The sequence below is a fragment of the Pezoporus wallicus genome, unplaced genomic scaffold, assembly GCF_028554395.1.
Source record: "Pezoporus wallicus isolate ANWC-B61680 ecotype Strahan unplaced genomic scaffold, APGP_CSIRO_Pwel_v1 contig_6401, whole genome shotgun sequence".
NCBI classification, from domain to species: Eukaryota; Metazoa; Chordata; class Aves; order Psittaciformes; family Psittacidae; genus Pezoporus; species Pezoporus wallicus.
Window position 1 is genome coordinate 3,893,598 of NW_026638608.1, and position 26,342 is coordinate 3,919,939.

General features: G+C 42.0%; 1 protein-coding gene across 1 annotated transcript in view; it reads right to left on the bottom strand.

The window, feature by feature from the left end:
- MED13L (mediator complex subunit 13L) overlaps positions 1 to 26,342 on the bottom strand; it is a 185,786-nt gene that overhangs the window by 19,951 nt on the left and 139,493 nt on the right. Inside the window, exons 8-21 of the mRNA XM_057411295.1 lie at positions 24,465 to 24,627; positions 23,543 to 23,647; positions 19,976 to 20,704; positions 18,590 to 18,812; positions 17,592 to 17,697; positions 17,078 to 17,202; positions 15,623 to 15,722; positions 12,107 to 12,327; positions 8,798 to 9,003; positions 6,056 to 7,002; positions 4,873 to 5,052; positions 3,413 to 3,636; positions 2,626 to 2,818; positions 270 to 714 (exon numbers count right to left, since the gene is read on the bottom strand). Of these exons, the coding sequence (XP_057267278.1) occupies positions 270 to 714; positions 2,626 to 2,818; positions 3,413 to 3,636; positions 4,873 to 5,052; positions 6,056 to 7,002; positions 8,798 to 9,003; positions 12,107 to 12,327; positions 15,623 to 15,722; positions 17,078 to 17,202; positions 17,592 to 17,697; positions 18,590 to 18,812; positions 19,976 to 20,704; positions 23,543 to 23,647; positions 24,465 to 24,627 (3,967 nt within the window). The remainder of the gene's footprint in view (positions 1 to 269; positions 715 to 2,625; positions 2,819 to 3,412; positions 3,637 to 4,872; positions 5,053 to 6,055; positions 7,003 to 8,797; positions 9,004 to 12,106; positions 12,328 to 15,622; positions 15,723 to 17,077; positions 17,203 to 17,591; positions 17,698 to 18,589; positions 18,813 to 19,975; positions 20,705 to 23,542; positions 23,648 to 24,464; positions 24,628 to 26,342) is intronic.

Sequence of the window (26,342 nt, forward strand, 5' to 3'; positions counted from 1 at the left end):
CACGATCACGATCATGTGCTTGAATCAAGCTTTGCTGCTTGTTACACAAGAGGGAGGTCCGTTTTCTCCACCTCCCCTTTATCCGTAACTGCTATAGACATATAAAAACAGGTCCTGCTCCACTTACATCTGGCCACTAGCCCTGCACATGTCAGAAGGTCCTCTCTAGGATTTACATAGGGATTAAAGATTACAGGTTGTATGGAACCAGGATAACAGTGGATTTAACTAGACGTACTTGGAGTCATTTCAGCACTGAAGTCACTTACCCTTCCTGTCCTTCCTGTTGCTGCTGTGGTGCATTTTGACCTGATTCTGCATCTCCTCCGGGACCTGTGCTTCCTTGAGAGCGCTCTGCTGTGTTTCCCCCAGTGCTGGTGTTTTGCCCTGACCCAATGTTCCCACTAAACCCTGGAGTAGAGGTAGTGGTCATCTGGTTAACGCCAGGTGTTGCTGAAGATGCTGACAGCTGTGGCACTGAGGATCCAGAGGATGAACTGCTTCCTGTGGGAAGGCTAGTGGTGCCACCGCTGGGGGTGGAGTTAAAGGAGTTGCCTGTTGAGGGTGCCCCAGCAGCTGAGAGACACGTTGAGTTTGAAGGGACAGATCCAGTGCTGCCCGGTGCTGTTGGTGCCTGGCTTGCTGGCGCTGGGGTTTGGTACTTGGGTGGTAGCAACAAGCTGCTGTCAAGCTGCAGAGTGGCTAAGTAAGGTGCTGGAATAGCAGAAGAAGAGGAAAGGAGATGAATGGCAGTCTGTCCGATCAAAGTGAACGGGCATTAACCATAAAGTCACACACTATTTTTTGCATTTTTAGAATATTCTAAGAATATACAAATGCTACCTGAATATAAGCTCCATCACAAGGATTTACTTTGGCATCATTCTTCAGCATCTGATACAGATCAAAAGTCTTTAAAACCAGGAATGACTTTGTGGAGCTTTGTGAATCGAAGTTGGTACTGACATGTCATGATCTCTGGCTAAACTGGGTTATGGTAACAGCAGCTTTATACAGTGCTCAGCTCTGCAATCTACTACAGTCACTCTGTCAGACTCAAAATCCAGAAGTTCTTTTTACCTGAGCTACAGTAACGGCAAACTTGAATATAGTTATTTCTGCTCCTCAGTATCAAAAAAAAGATACACATCGATTGTTTTAATAAATTAATAAAATGTAAATAAATGAATATTTGTTATTTGTTTAGTCTCAGAGGTGGTAAATCACCAGCAGGGGAAGTTCCCAACACTGCTCCTGCCAGATGCCTCAGGTGTGAATTGAGCACCCAGCTCCTCAACCAGCCCTGCACATGCTACACCTCTGCATGTGAGCCTGGGGTATTTATGTTAAGTAGTGCTGTAGTAATTTCTCCTGCTTATGTGGGAAATTAAAACTAAAAGCAAGCGGAATGAGTCACAGGGTCATTTGAGATAGACGAGTCCCAGCCTGTTCTGTCAAACATTCCTCAAAGGATGCACATGCATTCTGCAGGCTGTAGAACTGCCCAGCTAACTCCCACGTTCGGTCAGACTTCTGTCCAAAATCAGATCATCAGTCCTCGCAGTAACAGACTTCAGAACGCTCACACCTTGCTCAGGGCAAACACAGGAAGCACTTTTCAAGAAACTACTTAAAACTTCCCGGCTATTTTTAAACAAAACCATAGTTTGCACCTTTCAGCTGAAGCACGAAGCCTTTATGTGGCTGGTGCCATGGTCAGTGTGTGCCAGCAGTGAGCAACACTGTCTCAGCACATGTGTTTCCAGTGATGCTCTGGATGGTCTGTGTCTTGTGCCAAGATCCCGTTTCTCAGTTACAAACACAAGACAGTTACGTTGCCTTTGGATCTGCTCTGGAACGAACAGCCATGTCTCTACCCAGGTGAAATCTGGGAGCAATGTTAGCCCAGGGATTCAGCCAGGCCCTGTCTTCTGATACTCCCCCAGCAAACTTTATACCCTCCCATATACTCAGATTCTACTCTCCCTCTCGAAGCCAGTACACCTGATGTTCTAACAGAACAAATACAGCAGGTTGCCATACCAAAACCAGAAGACTAGTCTTTTAAACGGGGTCACTGTTTCAGGATGGAAATAAGCCTATAGGTAGTCCAGAGGAGACCAGGCCTTTGGGGTAATGTAGTTCCAAGTGCCTACACCGCACAGATCCAGGCCGCACTCACCAAGGATGCTGTTACTTTTTTACCTGTGTTAACTCACTACTTCTTTGCAGAGTTCTAGTGAACTCGCCTCTCAGATAAATACATGTTATGCTTCAAGACACCAACTCCAGCATGCTGATACATACAAACCACATCAATGTATGTTTGTGTGGAACATCTTTGGGGCATACAAGCATCTTACACCAAACTGCCTTTACTAATAAGGTAAGAAATGGCTTTTGAATCCCTGATATAATCACCTTACTGCTGAACAAGAAAGCCTTGAGAGTAGGCAAATTTATCGTGGATTAAGAAACTAGGATAAGGCCTCATAGTACCCTCTTTGTCTTTGAACAGATCATAATCTGTACCTTAAGAAAAAGCCCCGTTTCCATCAGTAGGTATCCCTGATAAAGGGGAGCAAGTAACCCCTAGAGCACCTACAGAAACCACGGGAGCCTTACCTAGGTGATGCCGGCAAACCTGCGCGTAAAGTTTGAGTCTGGAATGATTGTCACACTCCTCAGTGCCCCAAGGCTGGTTGAACCATTCGCTGACGAGCTCATCTGTTAGCTTCTGGGCCACGCTCTTCCCCACCCGCATAATCCCATCACGTAACACTTTGCAGATTGGTTTGTGCTGGCCAAGTCTACACATCTGTTGAGGAAAGAAGAGATGTTTGTAACTGGATGCTGAGCACTCAAGTGTGCTCTGCAATCTGGTTTGTAGTGTAAAGCCACCAGCACACATCTGGTGGCTCCTTAATAAATACAGAAACAAAAGGCTACATTTATCTGTTGACCTGAACTGCACTTACAGCAAAAGCAAGGTCACAAGGTGATCTTACAATTCAGTAGCACACAATGTGCACGATAAAAGAAGGAAATGGTTTTAACTCCAGCCTAGCAACTACAAGAAACAACCGATTCTTTAGTCTACTCCTCAGTCTTCAGGTTTGGTCTGGCCTTCATGTGTTAGGTTGCAAGTGTATTAATACTAGTGTTACACCCTTGGTAACATAAGAGAATGTGTATTGTAACGAGCAGATGGCAACAAATGCCAAGAAAATCACAGTACAACTCAATTAGACAGTACTTTCAGAATCTGAAAACACAGAAAGTCCTCAAAATGAAATAAATCCTTATTCAAACAATTGTTACTTTAAACCCCGCAGACTTCTCCCAACAAATATGCAGCAGAACAGAAATGACACTTAAGAAGCAATAATTCAGTGTGGTTTGTCTTTCCAACCTCGTATACAGCACTCAAGTCCCTGAAGAAAGTTTTGGCTCCATCGAGCAAGGCCTCATTTTCTGGACACACCACGATATAGGCGACATCCCGATGGCCCCCATAAGGGTCTAGCAACAGCCTCTCCCAGAATGGCAAGGAGAATGGAGAAATTGTCAGGAAGTCCTTGTCATAACCCACTAGTAAAGTCGGGATTGGAAGAGGCTCAGGAGATTCCTCAGAGCCTTCAAAGAGAAAAAAAAAAGAAAGAAGAAGTGTTAAAAGAAGTGGTTTAACTGCAGTGGGTTCTCTGATGTACCGGCAGTGGGTTCTTTTACAGGAGTACTGGGAATCAGCCATCCCTTGCCATCCTGAGCCTCCCAGAAGTCTGACCATAGAGTGGAAATGGATCAAGGCTGGATTGTGCCTGATAAACCATGTTCTCCCCCAGCCCTTTTCCTTGGGAAAAAATATTTAAGAAAGTAGAAGAAAGATTTATATTGTACATAAAAAATGACATAAAATCAAAGCTCAGTTGGCCAAAGCAGAGGGAGCTGATCCAAGCTCATCTACCATTTAAACTTCCCTAAAAAGTCACAATAAACCATCTTGCAGTGTACTGCAAATACAGGTATTGCCCTTCCTGAGGCTTAATCTTGTGGTTTTCCTTTGTCATAACCATAACCACATCTCACTCAATCAAAAGTAATAACATGAATACATAAAACCTGATTTTATACTTTTTCATCTACCTCCACCCGGCTGTGCACAGTTACACAGTAAAACGTTTACAAACTTATTCCTAGGTGTATACACATAGCAAAGTTATTGCAATTGTATAAACTGCCTCCTGCTCCTCTCTGTAAGAGCCCTGGAGCACTCGCTGGCCCAGCAGGGAGGGTTGCCATCAACCTCTAAGCAAGACTGCACTGGCTTAGACTGAGATAAATCAGAGGTGTGAAATACACATTTACCCACGAAAGCTATTTTATCATTTGTATTTTCCAGAAGAGTCACTTATAGCCAGGAAATACCTGAAACTGAAAGTTCTTATTAAGTCTATGGGAAACCTTAGAACAAGCAAACCTCTCTGTGGAGAAAGTATACCCACTTCTTGTGTTACCCTCTTTCTATAGCTCAAGGCCCCTCTTGCCCACTGTGATTTGGTACCATTTCAAGAGCTCTGCATGTGATTTATCCACCAGGAGCTTCTGCACAGGCCAAATGCCAGGCTCAGATGGGGAGCTTGATCCTCACCCAGCACTTCTGCACTTGTAAGTAGGTGTCAGTGAGGGAGGGTGAAGCCTCCACTCCAGTGTGCAGGGGTATGCTGCAAATGCATTCTAAAGCCATGTGAAGAGACATCCCGGCCCCAGTAGACACAAAGAGCCCGTCTGTTCCAATGTTCTTCCATAAGGAAGTGCATCTCTAGAAAACCATGCTTCCATATGAACTGTTGGCATACACCACAATGTATGTACCATAGGTTCCCCGTCCTGCCATCTTATGGAACTGCTGCCAGGTGAGTGGTCCCTGCACATGCTGGATATTCTCCCAGGTCCTTCCCGTTCGCTTCTTCTGGATGGCATCCTGGAGGAAGGGCTGCAGGGACAGCAGCATGCGCACCACGTCCTGGGAGGAGAGCATGCTGATATCCAGGACTGCAAATGACAAAGGAGCAGCAGTCATTTTCAGTGAGGGAAAGGAAGGATTATTTGGAGGTGGCAACAGTTTCTGGTTTATTGTTCTTTCATACTGCTCTCACAATGCCCAGATGTGCACAGCTCTAATTAGCTTAACAGCATTTACGGTGGCACTGTCTGAAAACACTGCTGAAATAAACCTGTCATCACAGTCCTTTGCACATACCTTTCACTGCTGCTGTCCAGCTCAGACTGTAAGAAGCCAGAGCATCTTCAGCATGTGATGTTTCATTATAAAATCACTTTCATTTTTCTTGGTGACACATTCATACAAAGCATTTCTTTTCTGCTGACTTCTCCAAAACCAGAGGGGCCATAATTCTGCTTTCCCCCAATACCTGAATTAGTTTTGCACCTCTGCTGCAGACTTACAAACACCCACAGGCTCTTTCAGAATTTAGACCACAAAGTCTAAGGACAACCAGATTATTATTGGTACTTGAGATGTAATGTATAAAGCTTTCAGAACCTTACTTTATTTCTAGAATAAAGGGCTTAAAGCAGCCTTTCAGTACCTAAAGGGGCTGACAAGGTATTGGGAGGGGGGCTTTGGACAAGGGCCTGTAGGGACAGGCCAAGGGGAATGGCTTTAACCTGCCAGAGGGGAGACTGAGCTGAGCTCTTAGGCAGAAGCTCTTCCCTGTGAGGGCGCTGAGGCGCTGGCACAGGGTGCCTAGAGAAGCTGTGGCTGCCCCATCCCTGGCAGTGTTCAAGGCCAGGTTGGACACAGGGGTTGGAGCAAGCTGCTCCAGTGGAAGGTGTCCCTGCCCATGGCAGGGGGTGGGACTGGAGGAGCTTTAAGGTACCTTCCAACCCAAATCAGGCTCGGATTGTATGAATATTTCTATGCATATCATCTCCCACATAAGACTAAGTGCCTCATGACTGGGAGGTTTTGAACAAATTCACAGAAGTCATAAGCAAATTCAAAGAAAAGACATAAATCTGTTTGGACCCATACCATTGCTGTGAGGCCAAGAATGTACAGTGGCACTTCTCACGAGGGCTTCGTCCACTTTTCCACCAGTGGGGTTGTCCACGTACTGCCTGCCTTGCTCCAGGGCATTGAAGCATTCTACCCAGGAGTCGTTGCTGTCTGCCTGCAGCCTGTCATAGCTCCAGTTCATGCACGGGAGCGTCTGACGGTTGTTGGAGGACATATAATCCAAGCAGCTCAGCGATGTGAAGGGCTGTGTGTGCTGATTCTGGAGGAGGAGGAGGAGGCTCATTGGAGGTTCCTGGGTTCTTCTGGCTCCCTCACCCATCTGAGAGATCAGGTTGCTCTGACATATCATCAGTCGTCTTTCTGCAGCCTGGCCAATGTCTGAGGTCTTGCCAAAAATATCCAGCTCATCCTCAATGAAGAGCCCGGAGTTGTAACCAAGTTTGCGGTTCATAATAGCGCTAAAGCCACAGGTGCACCGGTACTGATCCTCATTGGATGAATCCGGGATGTATAAGCCAACATCTGCACCTTTAATATTCATATTACAGGCGCATATACAACAACTGTCAAAGTTACGGTCCTTGAAGATGTTCAACACAGAGTCTGAGAGAATCAAGGTGACGTAGAGGCTGTGGGCCTCCGGGATGGGCTGGACGGTGCCTGGCTCCACTGAGTTCAGCGGTCGTGTCGTAGAAGGGGTAGAAGCAGGTGAACCTTGATCTGTGCTGTCATATTTTACAGATCCTTGACCACTCGCAGTACCCCCACCTCTGGGAGTCCTTGGGGTCCTGGGCGTGCGAGGGGTAGGGACAGAGAAGCGGGGAGTTGCTGGTGATGGCAGAACTCCTGCGCCGCTGTTGCTGGCTGGAGCAGTACTATTTAGTGTCACTGGTGTATTCATCTGAGGAGTGTTCATCTGAAGATAGTCTTGGTCGGCCAAACTCCCAACACTAGGCACATTGCTGCAAGAAATAAATGAGAAACAGTCAAACACCGTCACAAACTGGGTGGTTGCGATGACTGATTTTGACAACTTTTAAATACAAGCAGAGGGTGAAAACAGGAAGGATTCACTGTAACTGTAGCAAAGAGAACACACACTGTGCTCATAACCTGTCTCTCAACTAAAACTGAAATTCTTACAATGAACACTGCTGTTTCTTATTCCCCTAATAAAAAGGTGCCATCTCAGGCACTTTGCCCTTTTAAAGATGACCCTATGGCCTAAAACTCAGATGCTTTTGAGAAGAGTCTCTATATAAATTATCAAGTTAAACCTTTATGATGTTCACAACTTTTTTAGGGAAAAGAGAATTGTAGTTGTTGTTTGAAACATGATTATCTGTGAAAAGAGAAAATATCGGTGGAAATAAAGAAAATACTTCAGAGGCATTGAACTGTAGATTCATAGAATAGTTAGGGTTGGAAAGGACCTTAAGATCATCCAGTTCCAACACCCCTGCCATGGGCAGGGACACCTCACACTAAACCATGTCACCCAAGCCTTTGTCCAACCCGGCCTTGAACACTGCCAGGGATGGAGCATTCACAACCTTCTTGGGGAAAAAGTCTTACTTGACTTTAGAAACCATGACTTTAAATCACTGTCAAGTCACACACGTGGCACATACACACCTCATGGTGGCATGCAACTGGCAATGGGATTCCAGACACTACAGATCAAATACTCATTTAGGATTACAGAGTCTCCAGCACAACATGACACATCCATCACAAACTCTCCAGTAAAACTAAGAAACATATTTCTGGGTCATCCACTGTCACAGCTGGGGTTTATTACCTGTTTTTGTCATTTTCTGCCAAATTCAAGTGACCAAAGAACAGTTTTTGTACCTTCCCATGAGATCGGTCTTTTCTTTGGTATGACTTGTTATCAAGAAACAGGGAATATGGGGCCAATCAAAAGAGTAAGAGCTTTACTTAACTCTTCTCTTTCCAAGTTGCTAATAAGCTGCTCACTTTTCTGAATTCATTTCATACTGGAGTAAGAAAAAGTGTAAGAAGAGTCTCTTGATAAAGGAGAGAAAGAGGTTTTTCTCATGTTTGTCTGTTCTTGCTGTGTATTTTGTGTGCTATTTAAAAGGAGTATTGCTTTAATGCTCACATATGAGTAGGGACTTGGAAAGGAAAATAGCAAAGTCCTTACTCCTCAGAATCATTTTATCACGTTGAACAGATGCATGCACAACTCAAAGCAAAAGAGGGGAAAAAAAATCCCATGAACAAAGGTTTGCAGGAGTTGTGAATCTGAAACACACTGAATACCTCAGACTGATAAGAAAAGGTGACCTAGAAACCGTGATTGGCAATCAACACTCTGTCGGAAGCCTGCAGGAATAATCTTCACTCTAATTGGATTATATGGAAAACGAAAGGGTTTTTTTCCCCAGCAAATACCTGAAATTAATAACCAGCTCAGGCCTGGTGAATCAGTTACTGTTCAAGAAAACCTGGGAATTCAATTACACTCCCTAGGCACCATCAAGGGTTTACAATTTCTTTTTTTGCAGTTCTTTTGAGAGCACTGAAGGATCCTTTGGAGCTGGAGAAGGACTGATTTAAAGGATTTACAGACTGATTTAAAGATACAGGCTGCTTCCTCTAGAAACGTACTCAGGACAGAATTGCACTATCATTGCGGCTTAACTGAATGGTGCCGATTCTTGACAGCTTTCAAAGTCTCCAGCAATTAATTTCTTCCATAAACAAACTGATTTCCTACAAGACAGTACTTACTTGTAGCCATCTCTAATGAAAGTGGCTGCAGGTGGCAAAGGAAGCTGTTCAATTTTGGGAGGAACAGCCCAGGACGGCCTGAACACGCAGGCATCTGGGATCTTCAGAGGTAGCAGGCACTGGCTGGGCAGGATCTTCAGGGGAGCAAAGACGGAGGAGCCCACGAACGGTTGAAATGATGGAACTTTGTGCACGTAGGAAAAATCCTGTAACACCCAAGTGACAACGTTTACAACAACACAGTGAGGTTGTGCTTGATATTTGCATACTCATTTTAATTAAAACCTACTGTACTGTTTGAGCCTGCTACAAATGCTTTTTTGTTTTCAAAATTAAGTATATAAATAAATATATATCTCTATGAATAAAAATATTCTACAAAACATTCACGAGTAGTTCCTTCAAGGAAACTCAGCTGAGGCTCCTTATCATCCTGAGATGCTGTGCAGCTCTAGTGGCAGGAGATTTCACAATTAGATTCATTTAAGATGAGCTATGTCTGAATAGTGTACTATGACATTTGCATACTACCTATCATTAAGCACCTAATTTAGGCACTTCAGCGGCTGATCTTTGCATAAATTCTATACTGACAATGGAAAGAGAGGCTGAGTCATGGTGTGAAGACACCTCAGGTGGCCTAAATCAGCCTCTCTGAATAACCCCCTGCAGGGGATTAATATAATCCAAGTAGTAACAGTGGACACTAAACACATGCCAAATACTAAACGATCTAGTAAATGTAGTATTAAATAGAAATATAAACGAAGTGCAGTCAAACTGGACTTCCATTGACCATCACATTTGTTTGCAGGAATGATGACAAGAACTTCAGCCAGAGTTTCTAGAGCTAGTCCAGGTTTCTTTGAGAAGAAAAGAGCTAGTCCTTTTGAGGCACAACTGCAAAGTCAAAGCCATGATTAAAACAGTCACAGCAGTCTCTCTCAGAATGTCAGTATTTAACATCTCATTAGATCTTTGCAGTTTTACCCTTGCACCTTGTAAGCATTTGGAGATGAGGAATGTGTGGATTACTACTTTCAGGTGCTGAATACTCAGCACAAGCAATCTACTTCCATGTTCCCAAAATGGTTAGCAATGGGTTTGGGTGCCTGTTTGCCCCGCTGGTGTATATGAGCAGGTGTGACACACTTAAAAGCAAGTAAACTGTGCTGCTGAAGATGTTATCAGGCAGAATTAAACCATGTATTTTAATACTCCTAAAATGGTTGTGAGGGAGATTAAAATATCTTCAGTATCAATGATGCCCTAAAATCTGCTCCCACTCCAAATCTTTCAGCTCAACAAATCCCAGTACAGATTTTCATTCCAGGCCCAAGTCATCCTAGTCCTAAACCAACAGTTGAAGGCACAAACAGAAGACGAAAGCCAGCAGGGTCCATGGCAAGACAAAGTCTTACAAATCTTACATAAAACTTACTTTGAACTTTCATAATGGTAGAAAAATTGGGAGATGCACAACCTATACAAAGCAAATGGCGAGCTGTACTTCAGCAAAGCCTCTCAGAAGTTAGGATCGAAGGAAGAATTATCTCCCAGCAGCAGCACAGACATGCCAAGCTTTCCGGGTGGTTAACCCTGTTCACCAGGGGCACACTGAGAACCAACTCTTGCCCACTTTTCAATGTCTTTTTCTCAATAGAGTCCAGCTCAGCTCCTCCACAGGCACCAGCTGAGCTGGTAACTCCAGAGCCTGCTCTGACATGCTTCAGTGTAACATGGAGACAGAATCCCTGAATGCAAGAAGCTGCTGTGTGGGGACAGGGACTTCCTCCTCTCTCGGGGACAAAGCAGATGCTGTCATGGAGAAAGGCACCCTGTGGAGTGCCTCTGCTTTACTTTCAGCCTGCCTAAGGTACACTGTTACTGCATGTAGGAGAATTCACTAATCTCCAGCTGACTAAACCATTTCCACTAGGATAAATGTACCTGCTGGTGTTCTCATATTAATACACAATTACGTTTTGTCCATGCAACTGCAAGTGCTGCAGCTTTCTGCGCACAGTGCTCTCAGCAATGCAGATGCTTAAAAATAAGCCTCCAGTTAATTCCAACATTCACAGGAGCACAAAATAAGAGGGAAGGAGGTGGTGCGGGGGAGAGAAATGGCTGCTGAAACAGGCTGTGGCTGCATGAACAGGCTGTGGCAGATTAGGGACAGGGTGGGCCTGAAGGAGAAGAAATCAAGGGTTGGGGACTACCAGGAAGACAGAGCTATGGTTTGTATCTCCCTTTTTATTACCTGTGCTCAAACGAGCTCACTGCAGAACAAAGTCAGGTGTTATTTCTACAAGGGAATGTGCATTTTTAAATACCTCCCCCCTCAAGCTATACACATGGAAATATGGGAACGACAACCTCTGACTTGAAGTGATGGAAATTGGCCCAACAAGTTAAGTAATGCAGAATACACACAAGCAGGCAGAATGGTTTTATCCTACCTCTTAACCTGTGCTAAAGATGGAACAATGACATACAAATCAATGTATACTTGGTGCTTATGTCAAGTCCTTTATGTGATGCTATGGAGAAATGGATACATCTTGATATGTAAAGCCAGGAGGGTGAGTACTAGTACCCAGCAGCAGAGTCCCCATTTAAAAATAGTTCTTAGATACACTACAGGACTCAATAGAGGAGTAACTATGTGACATTACCTGACCTGTGTTATACAGAAAGTCAGATAAGAATGGTCCCATCTGGCCTTAAAACTTGTGAAGTAACATCAGCTGAAGAAGAAACAGAGCAAGTTCAACCCCTGGGCTTTCTCAGAGATTTTCAACCCTAACCAAAAAAGGCAACATTTCAGAGAGAAAAAGGCAGCCTTTCTACATGCATGACTTTACCCTAGCTGCATCCCCAGAGCCTGGCAGCAAGGGGAGCCTATGCATAAAGGGTGCTACAGGGAAATTAATTATCTGAAGAAATCAATCATTTAACAGCTACTCAGTCACAAGTATGATGGGTTTTCAGATATGTACATTCTTTCTGTTAGGCACAGGGGCTCATTTCACATATAATATTGTTTGGTTCCTGAGAACACCCAGAAATATTACACACATAAAATTATCAGAAGAAAAATACCCAGTTAAAATCAGGGAAACAATTCAAAAGCTTTTTTTACTAGAAGATTAATTTTTTTCCCAGCTAACGCCTGACAGGTACTTTACAGGTATCCAGCTCCCATTTGTTAAAGTAGTCTGCTATACACACTACATGTGACTTGCTTACCAAATCAAACCACACAGAGATGAGATTAAAAGAACATCACATCTCTTGGCATGTTACCTTAACTTCTTCAGGTTTAGGGCTACCTAGTCCATCTTCCACCTCCATTTTAAACTCCGCAAGCTGTGTTGGAACCATGTTGACCATAGGACTTTCCATCATTCCCAAGGTAGTCACAGTCTCTGAACTTATCCCATCTTTATAACTCATTACTGGGGAGAAGGCAGGGTGTTGTTCTAGAGAAGGTGGTGTTGGGAACATCCTTTGGAGATCTGCCACAGCTAAATATGATAAAATGATGCACTGTTAATCACTCAAATACACATTCTTCAATAGGAAATCCAATACAACAGAAGAGAATGACTCAATACCAGCTCTTATTTCATCAGTTAAAACCTAGCAAAGATTCTACCAACTTACTAGAGCTCTGACACCAGTATAAACCTAGATGAATAGTTAACTCCTAGGGATAAGTTTCAGAAATTCCTAGGGATACTTTGCAAGCAGAAACACCAAACTGGCAGATACACAAATTCAATGAGCAACAAAATAATATTTCGTAAGAGAAGAGATTAATGACATTAATGCAGAGGTCACCCAGCAATTGTTACTAAGGAGACACAGAGAAGTTTCTTCCCCTTTTTAGAGCCAATACCAAGCCCTAAACCAGGAGGCTTTTGGAATTAGTGTGCACTTAGCTCCATTTTTCCACTGCCATAGTCACTGTAGCCTCATTTGGTCCACAGTGACAGAACTCCTGAAGGAAAGCTCCGGTTGCTAACACAAACACAGGCAATTTTGTTTAAGAATCACACTGCCAGACATCCAGAAGTGCCAAGTGTCAGGGGAAGCCACATAAGTATCATTTTGCATCACAAGACATTAAGCCAGGAAAATCCCTAAATTACTTCTCAGTAAACGAATGTCATGCAATCATCCATCGTATGGTGGTGTTAAGGAAAAACCCCAGCCCCAACAGAAAAGCTTTACAGAGTGTAATGCAATCAAACAAGAATCAGAATAAAGTCATGTATTTTCTCCCCAGCTACCAGTTTCTGTATTTATTTTGCTTCCAGTTCAGAATACATCTTTTCCTGACTTGAACTGGGACAGATATTCACTGGACATAACCATCACTCTGGTGAATTCACCACTGAAATACTCAAATGAGAGAAGGATGAATTCCCACAGGTGTCTCTTCTTTAATACTTCTTCTGCCAGCCTGAATGCTCAATTCAATTTCCATTTCTAGATGTACAGCCAGCCCAAGCTGACAGGACACAAGGACCTACTTGTACTCACTAACATTTGTAGCCTCAAGATTATGGAAACTTCATTAATACATACAGATGGGTTTCTGACTGCTGAACACCGTGTTGTGGAAATCCAAATGGTGCAACATAATACTACTGTCAAAAACTAACTGAAAAAGACAGAAGTGGTGGGATTCAAATTACATGCAGTACATGAACACATACACTGATAGTGTATATTTTGTAGGATGCTGCAGCCTCAAGATGCATCTCCACTCTGCCTTAACAGAGCCCACACCTCTCTTTAGAGCACAGAGGTGAGATAGCCAGTCTATTTAATTCTTTAACTCAAAGAGGTGAAGTCCTCTCAAAATGGAGTTCTGTTGGTAGTAACATCTAAGCTGAACAGTCTTTCGCAACCTGAAGCAGTAAATAATGGACCATGAATTATTTCCACTTAATTCTTCCCCCCCACCTCCTTTCTCAGTCTTTGTATTTAAAAGACCTTAGTCTTTTCTTGATATAGAACAAATTATTGTTGAGCAGAGGTTCAGTAGAATGGAAAAAAACTATTTTCTACCCTATGCTAGTATGAAATATAACCAGCAGGATGCCAGCTGGATTAGCTACTGCCTCTGTTTTTCAACAAAGAGAAGCATGCTTTAGAAACTGGAGAAAGGGGGACAGGAAGGAAGGTTAAAATGAAATGTGGTCAGTAGAAATTTATTATGATGTACAAGGCATTTCAGTTCCCTGCAGATACTGTTATGCCTCAACAGCTGGTGTCAAGGTGACAGCTACAAAGCAGAAGTGGAGTGTATGCAGTGAACTGATTCCACACAGCTCTATAGTTTATAATTTCTCACACTCACATTCACTCCAGTTAGCAAAATTCTGCAGTGCAGGTTCATAAAAAAGTTTAATTACACACAATCCCCCAACCCTCCCGCAACAGGCTAACTACCATTATTCATTTTCATGTGTGTCATGCTTGAGAAAGCTTTGCATATTTCAAAAAGCTATGGATCAACTAAACCTGTCAAAATCCAATCTCTGTATACTTCAGACTTCTACATTTGAGTAAATCAGCAGAGCTTTTATGGGTCCATAAAACTCTGACTCATCTCCTTCAGCCTGGCTTTTTTCTTTCCATCTATTTGTTCTCATTACCAGCTGAAGTTAATGAGAAGGCATTAAGGAATGATTTGCAGAGAGATTGGATTTCTGCTTATAATGGCCACAAAAATCAAACCTTCTTCCTCCTCACCACTAAGCCATTTGTAATTCATAACTTGATTGATTAGTGCTATACCAAAACAACACCTTCCAACTCCCACTCATACACATGCACAAACACAAACACAGTTCTCTTGCACCTTGAGAGAAATGCCACCTACATAAACAGAATCACAGATTTGTTTAGGTTAGAAAAGACCTTTAAGATCATCAAATCCAACTGTTAACCCAGCACTGCCAAGGCCACCACTTAAACCATGTCCCTTAGCACCGTATCTACACGTCTTTTAAATACCTCCAGGGATGGTGACTCCATCACTGTGCTGGGCAGCCTGTTCCAGTGCCTTTGGGGGAAGAAGTTTTTCCTAATATCCAATCTAAACCTCCACTGGTGCATGTTAAGGCCGTTTCCTCTTGTCCTATTGCTTGTTATTTGGGAGAAGAGATCCACCCTCACCTCACTACAACCTCCTTTCTGGTGCAAGAAAGCCCATATATCTCAGAGAGTAAAAGTCATAATTCCCAATAGTTGTTGGCACATTCCTTGCCATTTTAATCATGCACTTCCACATCCAGATTAAACCCTGAAGGTGATTTTAGTCTGAATTTGTCAAATGCTGAATGCAATTTTCTTCTAAGACAGGTGCCATCATAATGGCTAATTGGTAAGTCAGAGCTTTAAATACTTTGAATTGCTTAAAAAGAAGAATGATTTGTACTTAGAGGGATACAGTAATGGGGTAAGGACTAACTGAGATTAAACAGTGAGTTGAGAATAGACGGGATAGCTTCTGAATGAAGATTTGTAACAAATCTCTCCCATACTTCCAATCTAAGATAGTAATGTCAAAGAATAATATCTCAAATCTCAGTAGGCATATGACAAATACATGTGTCTATTACTATCCATTGCTTTCATTAGTATCTGCTTATCCTCTTAATATTGGCATCTGGTAGTTCCAGAACAAAATAAGCACACTACCTCTTAATCCTAAAAAAGTGACATTTCAAGCCTCCTCTGTAAAGGCAGTGTTGTAGTTGTAAGGAGATTTGAACTGTGGACAAATGGCAATCAGTTGTTACTCACTTGGTGGGTAAGGTACTGCTGTCCTGCCATCCTTCCCTACAGGGCGCTCCTCAGACCCCACTGCCGGCAGTTTCGATGACCGAAGAGCTGGTGATACAGCCTAAAAGCAGAATGATCACATACCATGCTAAAAATACACAACATACTGGAATTCAGAAGCTATTAAAGATTCTGAAAACTCTCTGAACGAGATCTCACAAGAGAAAAGTGTGCTTTCTCCTTTCCCATCCACTCCCCCCAAGGAGTCTGGATTTCTTTTTCCTCTCTTTCAACACCACAACAAAACAAAAACAAAAGTCTCTGAAATATTTGCCTGTCTATACCCTCCCATATAGATACATACATATAAGCATATGTATCTATAGACACACAAATTGTATTGAAGATGTTATCACAAACAGCCTGAAATTAATTTGACTACTCTACCTGCTTCCATGTTCAGACTATTCTGAGATAACAATGAAAATACAACACAGAGTAAGATGCCATAAAGTATCACCACAGGGACAGCTCAACACATGCAGGTTTTAAGGCAGAAGAACATTAGGTCTGGCCAGGCCAACTTGACAGAAAAAGGTAATTTGACAGTCCTGTAGCTGCAACGTCTGAAGTGTAGTTTGTGTGGAACCACAGAACAGGGAGGACTGGTAAATAAATTGGTGTACTTGAAAAGTAGTCCAGAAGCAGCCATCAGACTTTTAAACAGTATTATCTACTATCAATCAGTATAGGATCATTTCTGTATCGTTGTGGCTATATTAGATTAAGCCTGAATATAGTAATTATTCTAATCTTTGCCTTTCCGTGCGCCTCAGGCTTTTTTCCCTAGTAACTGATGTAAACCTGCTTTGCCCTCTGTATTTCCTAATATTCAGCAACTATTCCTCTTTGCACTGAAATAAACTGCTGTAGGAATAGAAAGAAACACGCCTCAGAGAATTACTGAAACTCAGTAAGGTTGAATTTATTTTTCTTTGGGCAGCTTCTCAGACAAGGTAAAAGAACAAATCACTGGTTAATGATTCTGTAACTCTCAAGAGAACACAAAATACTGACAAAAGCAAAGGACATGAAACTAGATGTAATGCATTTATAAAGCTTTACCTGTGGCAGTATTCGTACAGCCTGCCAAAGCAATGCCTGAATCAGCAAGGTAGCTGTATACAGGTTCCCTCATGCCTGAAAAACTGCCAGACAACACAAGCTTTGATATAACCTACATGATATATTCCTGAATTATATATACACAGTGATGATTTCTCACTTTGATGGATCTCCTGAAAGGATACCTCTCTTTGCTAGCACTTCTTCCTAGTTAAAATCCAAGCCTGCCTACCTGGAAATTCTTTCCTATCTATTAGGGAGAATCATTCCCCCCTGGGATTCCATCCTGCTCCCCCTCTTTTCTTGACTAAGGTTTAACTCTACAGAACACTCAGTCCTACAAAGACTTACACCAAGCTCATCTTCATCTGAGTTATCAAAGATATTATCTAAATCATGAAGTGATGGAGCCAGATCTGTCACCTGTGTGAGGCTACCAGAGCCTACGCGGCCTGCAGCATTGTCCTGCCGGGTGTCTGTCAAAAAGAAAGGGAAAAACAAGAAAAATGGGAGCAAAGTTGAGAAACACAAGAATGCCTTTTCTCAATTTGACTTCTTACTCTAAAGAGGGGACAAGGAAGAATCACTGAGCCCGCTCTTCTATGATGCAGCCTAGAAACTGCTTTGCAGGTGTATCAGGAAAGAATGAAGGCAGCTACTGCTCAGCTGCAGTGTTCTTACAAATTTTAAAGTAATTATGTTATTATAAAAAGGACAAGTAGAATCAAGGTTTTTTTTTCTATCCCAGGAGCTATAGCCCTGATGTTGCAGTAGAATATTCAGTATGTGATTTTTCCTTTCAGATTTTATTGAGCAGTTTTGAACAGTTTTGCTTTGAGGATCGAATTGAAGAGCTTTTACTTACCAGCCTTAGGAGCAGAGCTGAAAATAGACATGGCATCTTTTCCATCAGGAACTGGTGTAGAATGACCCGTCGTGGGGATTTCCTTGGTACCAATTCCATCTTCTGACTATAAAAAAAAATCCAAGCGTTTTTACTAGGCATTAATTTAAACTATTTATCAAAGAACAACTGTTTTCCTATGTCCAGCCATGCTCAGGGCTCTGGATTAAATGCTCTGAGATGCAAAAAATAATTAAGAAGGGAAAAGAACACAGTTGTCTGCTGTTTATTTACATGTGGAGTAACTCTGTGCACTATTTACAAAGGATTCCGTACACATCAGTCAACTTTGATAGCCAGCACACAGAATTGGCCACCTCCATTTCTCCAGGAAACAGCTATTTGAAGTGTGGTGGTTACCTGCACAAGAACAAGTGAGTGACCTCCAGACTGGCTAAGATACATAAGAAGGATCATGCATATGGGGCAGGTGATGACCTAAGAATGGTGATCAAAGTGTTTTCTTTCACATACGGAAGAACCCCTCTAAAGAAATGTTCAAAGCCAGTACAGTCTCTATGCCACCAATCCTGTCAGCAGAAGGCTACGTTAATTTTGCCCACGGGAAGAGATCCGAGTTTAGCAGCGAGGTGATGTGTCAAGCAAGGAAAAGAAAAAAGACCATTAAGTTCTTTCATCTGTACAAGGCCCAAAATTTTATTTCATAAGTCTGGCACCTGCTGCTGGTCAAGCTGAATACACATAAGCGGGAAGCATTCCTTGCCACAACAGTGTCTTCATACGCAAACATGTTGAGAAGGATACCAGCAAATACCAGTTCAAAATTACCACAGAGAAAGGGAGATTTGCCTGTGAGCCAGTGCAGGGCAGAAACACACCATCTCTGATTCTGATCTGTGGAACAGGCTTGTTTCTTCCCGAGAGCTGCAGAGCAAATCCTGTGCTACAGTAAATCCCATCAGAACATTAACAGTAAAGACTCTGGATTTCCGTGTTACCTTGTTCTTTTTCTGAGGATCTTTCTCGGCCCCAAGTTTGCATTTTTTATTGCCAGTGAAGCTGTACTTGATATCACCATCTTCAAAAGTGTAAGGATCACTCACGTCTCCCCAGCCTTCTGCAGGTTGTTGTATTAGAGGCAAGGGGTCAAGATAGTTCAGTGGCTGCACTGGCTTCTGCTCTTCCAAGATTTTAAACCGTTTATTAGGTTGTGCTAAGAGCCTGAAAGTGAAAATAAAGAAGCAAAAGCCGTCATGAAACAAAACAAACACCATCAAGGTGTTTATAGCAAGGAAAAATAACAGCTCTTAGGATCTGTAGCTGCCATACACAAAGACAGCCCACTCCATCCTCCTTAATCCAAGAGGAGTATGTTCTTTCCTCAAATGAACAATGCGTTTGCCTGCATTTGGTATTAAATATCTTACTGTATTAAGAACTACTTTGGAACAATGAACAAGTATTAATCTTCTCACTACATCAATCAAAACACTTTGAAGCACACATAACCTTTTCAGCCCAGCAAACTCCACTGTAATCACAAAAGCAAGGTTGCCATGACTCAAACCTTTTCCCTTAACTAATTTTAGCTGATCCATTTTCATTAACTACTCTCTGAAGTGCATTTTTTCTATGCAATGTCAGAATGCAAAAGTAACTTTTAGGGCAGCGTAAAAGGAACTCAAATTCTCATGCTAAAGTTATAAATAAGTACATTTGCATTAAAAAACTCCAATTGTTAAAAAAATAATGAAGAGACAGTTAAAATTCCTTCAAATTTAGACAGTTCATGTTTTTCATCCAGGAAAACTCTGTTCACTATAGTTTTTCTAATGTAACATTTATAAAAGATTAGAATTTGCCCTTTTCTGTGTACAGACCAGAGGGCCCATTGGGGTTCTTGTTTTCCATCCTACTGAGACTAAAGTTAACAGTAAAACTTCCATCAGTTTCAAATACCCACAGTGGGTTTCCGAAGAAGCAGTATTATTCCATATGCAGTATCAGCATACACCACTGGACAAGCCACACTGAAATGCTTCTACAGTGCTAGTAACAGAATTTCCCTCAAACCAAGCATTTCTATATCTGGAAGGCTGCATAACTAAACACAGGTGCTCTTTTTTTTAAAATGGCCAAAAGACATAAGCTTAAAAAAACTCTTACATTTGCTCAAATGACTGTGTTATAGGTTACAAAAGATCAATTAGTTCTTATCACGTCCAACAGAAAGGCAGATATGAAAAAAGTAAGACACATTGTAATAGCATATTTCTATTTAAGCATTTAATGTTATCTGCTTGTTTCAGTTTCAACTGAAAACAGAGTTTGGCCATGCTTGGAAAGGTAGCAAAGCAACCCCTCAGATCAGCTGGCATTCTCACCTCTTCAATGCAGTGCTGTCCGAGTTGATTTCCATCTTGGCATCGTATCTCTCACATGGAAGATCTGGAGGCCTGAACTCTGGATCATCACTGGACGGGACACTGTAGGTCCTCCACATATCTACTGACTCATTGTTCTGAATTATCCCACAGTATAATGCTGTCTCACTGACCTCTGCCATCAGAGGTAACCTCTGGCCAACGAGGACTGTCCTATCATCTAAGGTGGGCAACGGCTGAAGCTCCAGCCCACTGCCATAGAGTGCTGGGTTTACGGGTACAGAAGGTGGGTCCAGGTTCTCTGCTTCCTGACCTCTTGGCTGGGGGCTGAGTGTGGGAGGCAGAGGGGAAGTAGGCGAATGGGGTGAATCCATAGGATTCATATTCATTTGCTTGCTTGGATTTCTAGCAGGTATAGAGAGCGGCTTCTCATATTTTCTGGAATTAGGGACTTCTAAAGAGGGCTCCATTCCTGCTAATCCCAGCTTCTGCCCTGATGTGTCCTGCTCCATGCATAGCTCTTCAGTCACAGAGGGCCGATGGTGAAATGGCATCATAGGCCTTTTTTGCAGTTTATCTCCTTTTTCCTGTCTCTCTGTTGTTTTGTGCTTCGAAGAGGCAGGAGGTGGCAATGATGAGGAGGACGATGTTCCCGCGCTGAATCCTGGCTGATTTATCGTTGGGGGACGGTTGGAGCCAGCAGCACAACGTTGTTTGAAAACCTTGTGCCTGAAAGCAGGCACAGAAACAAGTCACTGCACAGTTTAGACAGTTACCTGAGCTAATGGAAACAAATCAAACCAACCCAAAACAAAAATGCCACAACAGAACCCAAAGCATCGAGAAATCTTATGTCTGTTCCTGTTCTTCTAACAGATTCTGGAATGGGCCCAGGATCTGGACCAGGTCAGTCAAGCCAACTCAGCTGCAGTTTCTCTGCCCAATATAAAATGGATAAAGACAGCATCCATAAAACAGCTTACAAAGAAAGATCTACTGTTTATAAAAGCTTAGGACTGTTCTGATGGAAGGTAATATAACAATCCAAGCTCCTGTTGCTTTTACTACCCTAAAGAAAGCAGCCTTGCAGACAAAATGACTGCTGTGGACCTGCCCCACTACTCTGGCACACTCTGGAGCATCTGTTACAGAAGAGAGAGATGAGAGTCATTTTTGTTAGGTTCACACACTCAGTGCATAGAAGGATGCTTTCATGGCGGCTTCCTCCTCCTTATCAGGTAAGGAAACACAAGTGCAACTTTATCCCCAAACCAAAAGAAAGCAAATACCAAACCAAACCAAACCATTAACATGCAAACTTATTACTGGCTTCATATTTTAATAGGGCTTTTTTTTTAATTTGCACCCAGTATCTTTGAGACTGGGAAGCACAGGACTAAAATTCAGTATTTCAGGTTCTGCTAAGCTGTGTTTTCATCATGTGGCTGATGGGCCTGTAGGGACAGGCCAAGGGGAATGGCTTTAACCTGCCAGAGGGGAGACTGAGATGAGCTCTCAGGCAGAAGCTCTTCCCTGTGAGGGTGCTGAGGTGCTGGCACAGGGTGCCCAGAGAAGCTGTGGCTGCCCCATCCCTGGCAGTGTTCAAGGCCAGGTTGGACACAGGGGCTTGGAGCAGGCTGCTCCAGTGGAAGGTGTCCCTGCCTGTGGCAGGGGTTGGAACTGGATGAGTTTAAGGATTCCTTCCCACCCAAACCATTTATGATTTTATAATCCCCAAGGACTTGACAACAGGAACATCTAAGCCTCCATATTTTTATTGCTCTTTTTTGTTGCTTGGGGTTTTTCTGTTTAGTTGTCTAAACAACTTCTAGCTTTTTTCAGCTATGACTTAATTGTGCTTAATATTTACACCTGTTTGAAGTGAAATACCATTTGAAAAGAAATCATTCCATCCCTATTACTGTTTATAAACTACAATATCTAGGACAGTAACAAAAAAATTTCAAACCATATAATGCACTTTTGCTCACACAGAAAAGCTACATTATCACAAGTGGACTATTAGACTGAAAAAAACCAATTCTGCTTTTATGACTTTGATATGAAAATATCCAAGTTTTACAGTATACAGGGGCTGTCAAACGGTACAAATGCAACTCCTTGTACTTGCTATATCATTTTCCTGTAACCACCATGTTGTGTAGCATTGTCCTGGCTGTCTTTGTGGGCTGTGCTGTTATCAGGACATGTTGCCAATTCTCTGCTGCAGCAGATGGTCTTTAGCTGCAATCACCCATGATGGGGAGCTAATGCCTTAGTAACTGCAGATTTGCCTTAAGCATGTTCTTGTAACGTTAACTGACTTAATTCTCCATCATTCACTGTATTTTAACCGACTGCAGGAAATTATTTTAGATATTCTGTTCTTCAACACACCAAGCTGGGAATACAGAAGATTGAACTTGGTGCTGAGTACCAGACAACCCTTTAAGACTGATTTTTATGATCTTATCTTGACATTCATACTCTCATCTATACAACACACAGAATGGGCACCATAATGACTGTAGCTGTATCACAGTCGCTGCCTGGTTTCTGCAGCTACACAGAAAATTCTTATTGCAGTTTGAAATGAGGCATTATTTTCATTTCATGGATAACGTTTTAATTTCCCAGTTGCTGTATTTACTAACTCAAGCATGATGTAGTTATCACTGCAGGTATAAAAAGACAGTGTGAAATTGCAAATGCAGGTGAACCTCTCCATAGAACCAGGTTTCTGTTGTCCACTACTGGTTCCCCATGCTTTCCAGGCAAAGCTTGACCTCAGTTTTCCATAGGAAACACTTGGCACCTTGAGAAAACATTTATCTGTTCCACATTCTTGAGTGTCTCCATACAAGCAAAGCAACATATAATCAGATATATAATGTATATATAATATATGTATAATGTAAGGAGCTGCAAGAGAGTAACACTTTCACTTTGGATACAGCACAGTCTCCAGGCTGAACACTCTGCAACTTTAAGCATTCATCAAACATGACAGATAATTTAATACACTCTTGAAGTGTTTGTGCAATAAGCTGTGATTTCTTTTTGATCAGGTGCCAGTGACCATGCTGCAAAGGTTTTACATTCTCTTGGGTAGCTTTTGGTGTCATGAGTCATGGCAGACATGGAGTAAAGCGATTCTTGGCCCTATTTTTCCTTTTCCTCTTCCTCCAGAGACAGTAGCACTATCCCTCAATCAGGATGCTTGGAAACTTAGGCAGCTTCTGCCCCTCTTCATCATGAACCTTATCACTCCAAACCTGAAAGCTCACATCTCTGAAAAGCCTGAAGGATGAGTTCATTACGAACAAACAGTGTTTGAGTGATTCTACCCACATTGCCAAGCCTAGAATCATTTTTCCACTCAACTACTGCAAGTGACAATGATACAAGATGTGCATTGATCACCTGAACATGAGTGATGATCAGAGTTTTGGTATCAGAGTTTCCTCTTCTCTCAGCTAAAACATAACTCCCTTTTGTAAGTGTGCCTGTGTCGAATTAAACAGGGCTCTTCCAATATGATAAATGCTTACTTTCTTCAAAGCTCACCTGGAACAAGAACAACTGACTCTTTGGACTGGATCCACAAAATCCCACGAAACAGCATTGTTAGGAACCTCCTCTTCCATATTTGCAGTTGTGATTTGATTCCTCCTGAAGAAGATTAAATTATTTTAGTAGTTATCACTACTAACATTTTTAAAAAACATACGCATAAATGTGCATCTGTTCCCCTTAAATACATTACTTCCTTCTACTTCACTTTTGACACAGAATTCTGTATTCAACAGTAGTTCCCTTTACTACTCCTTAAAACTTACAGATTGATTTCTACGGGAGGATGGTACCGGCTCTGTATCAGATACCTCTGTCTGGAGTCTGAGCACAAGCAGCAGAGGGCAAGCAATTTAAACTGCATCTGGAAATTCTTCTGACATATCCAATGAGGAAATTACATGAGAATAGTGAAAAAATAGAGCTTTCATACACTTTAATCTCTAGTAATGAAGGCCCATGATACTAACAACGTGAATTCACCATATCCCTTTTGACTGGAATTTTAGCCCAACCTGTAATGCGCTTTACAATTATTATTACCCTTAAAGTTCTAACTATGAAATACATCCTACTTGTCCTTCAGTCAGACAACTTTCAGTCTCGTAACAACAATTAGAGCTAGAAACTGCAATCAATAAATCTGACAGCAGCTAGCTAAAGGCACATTTGATAGATTTGCGACATCAAAGACTCACAATTAAGATACACAACTGCAAATACAATGTTAAGTGTCAGGAGTTTTCAGCTGAATGCAGGAACAAATTTTCTTTGATAATCTGTTCTGCATCATTAGCTTTGATTAGTGGCCAAAGAATTCCGTGCGGAATAACACTATCTAAGGCAAAACTGTTACGATGTTACTTATATATATTCTGTGTTTGTTACTAACAAGCCATCAGGACTGCTGCCTTACTTGGACTGTGACCTGTTGAGAATGCACTCCTTCCAGACACGGTGAACCATGTGATTGTGAAATTTTGGAGTAATCTTGCCTGATTTCTTTGGACTGTGCACACTGACTGTCCCCTCCTGTACAGCTGAATGGCTGATATTGCTCTGAGAGCATCCACTTTCTCCTGCAATATAAATAAAGCATTGATATTACAGCTTAATAGTCACATTTGATATTTTTTCCTGAAAAACACTTTGCCTATTATATATTAAGAAATCCAATCATTTCTGTAAACTACTTCAAAGCAAGAATCAGTTCTTTAAACTCAAGATAAAACCTCACTGAAGAAATAAATGGATTAGTGTGATGTTATTTCTTTATAATATGCTTGAATTGAAATACCAGAATCAAAACATGCGTTGGTGAAATCTTACAATTGAGATGTATACTAATACAGAAGTTCTGCAACAGTTGATTATTAGTGTATACTATTAACACAATACGAGAAGTTCTCAGTAATGCTGTATGATTATCAAAGAGATAACAAATGAAGATATTACTTCAACATGTTAATAGCCTGAAAGTTCTAATTTACATTCTGCACTTCATTTCTTTCCATCTGTGCTGCAGAAATCTCACCAGCAGATGTTTCTTCTTCTTTATGAAATGTGGTTTTGTTTTAGAATTAACTGAAAACTAAGACTCATCTTTACAGACTCAAACTACAACAGTAGAGGGAGCTTTACGTCCATTTGGCCTGGTGGCTGAGCAACACTGCTTTGGATGGAACAGTAAGGAAGGATATGCCGCATTTTAACAAGGTCAAACCAGTGTACAGAACACTTCGTCCTCCTGCTCGTCGCAATTTCAGAAGCTTTAAGAATGAAAGGATTCAGTGCTATACATCACTGCAACTAACAGAGTAATTCTGCTGATTTCGATTAGGTGACTTTCAAAATACAACTTTTAGAATTGAATACAAGCTGCCCAACCCTGTGTCTTTGAGTCGTCGTGCTTGCGTATTTTTTTCTCCAGTCAGAGCTCTAAGTTTCTTTCACTGGCTTTCCAATGTTCTATAAGGCTATGAACTTGACAGATGACCAAAAAAAGAATCCCAGGTCAAAAATTCAGAATTAGCAAATCTGGTCTCCTTTGGGAGGGAGGAATGTGGGTATATTAGCAAACCCAACTCCAACACACACACATATACATGGCATGCGTCAGGGGCAGGAGAGTCACAACTGTCAGGGAACAAAAAAGGTGGGATGGAAAGGGGAGGCTCGGAGGCAGGAAAGGATAACCAAGGAGCTAGGAGGGCTTTCAAGTTACATTAGAGTGCATTAACTATTGTTTCCCAAAACTCTGCAATCTGTTTATACTATACAGTACAGCAGTACATGGCATAACGTGAAACAGAACTTCACAGCAGGCCAAAACATTTTGTACTCACACACTGATTTTTGTACATGAAAATCACTGACAGGATACTGGAACACACACAAATAGCTATGCCATGGAATGGTATAAACTGGAGGACACAACCAGCCCCTCACCAGAGGTCACTTCACAATCCAGTCTTTTTCTACACATTAATAATTCCCTACTTTCAGCAGCAATTTGTTCTGTTGTGTACTTGAGACACAATCACAGAAAATATGGTTGACCTGAAGAGATCATCACCTAGCTCATCTCCTCCTTCAAGGCTGGATCAACGTATCTCACTAACCTGTTCTTTAAAACACACCCACACCCACACACCCCCCAACAAAACCCTAGGAAACCCTCAAGAACCCACCCACCTCTCTGCTAATGGACATGCTGTAACTTCCAACCAGTCAGTTTATTCTAACGTGTCATTATCCTTCCTCAGAGCAAGTCTTCCCTCCTCATGTTTAGCCT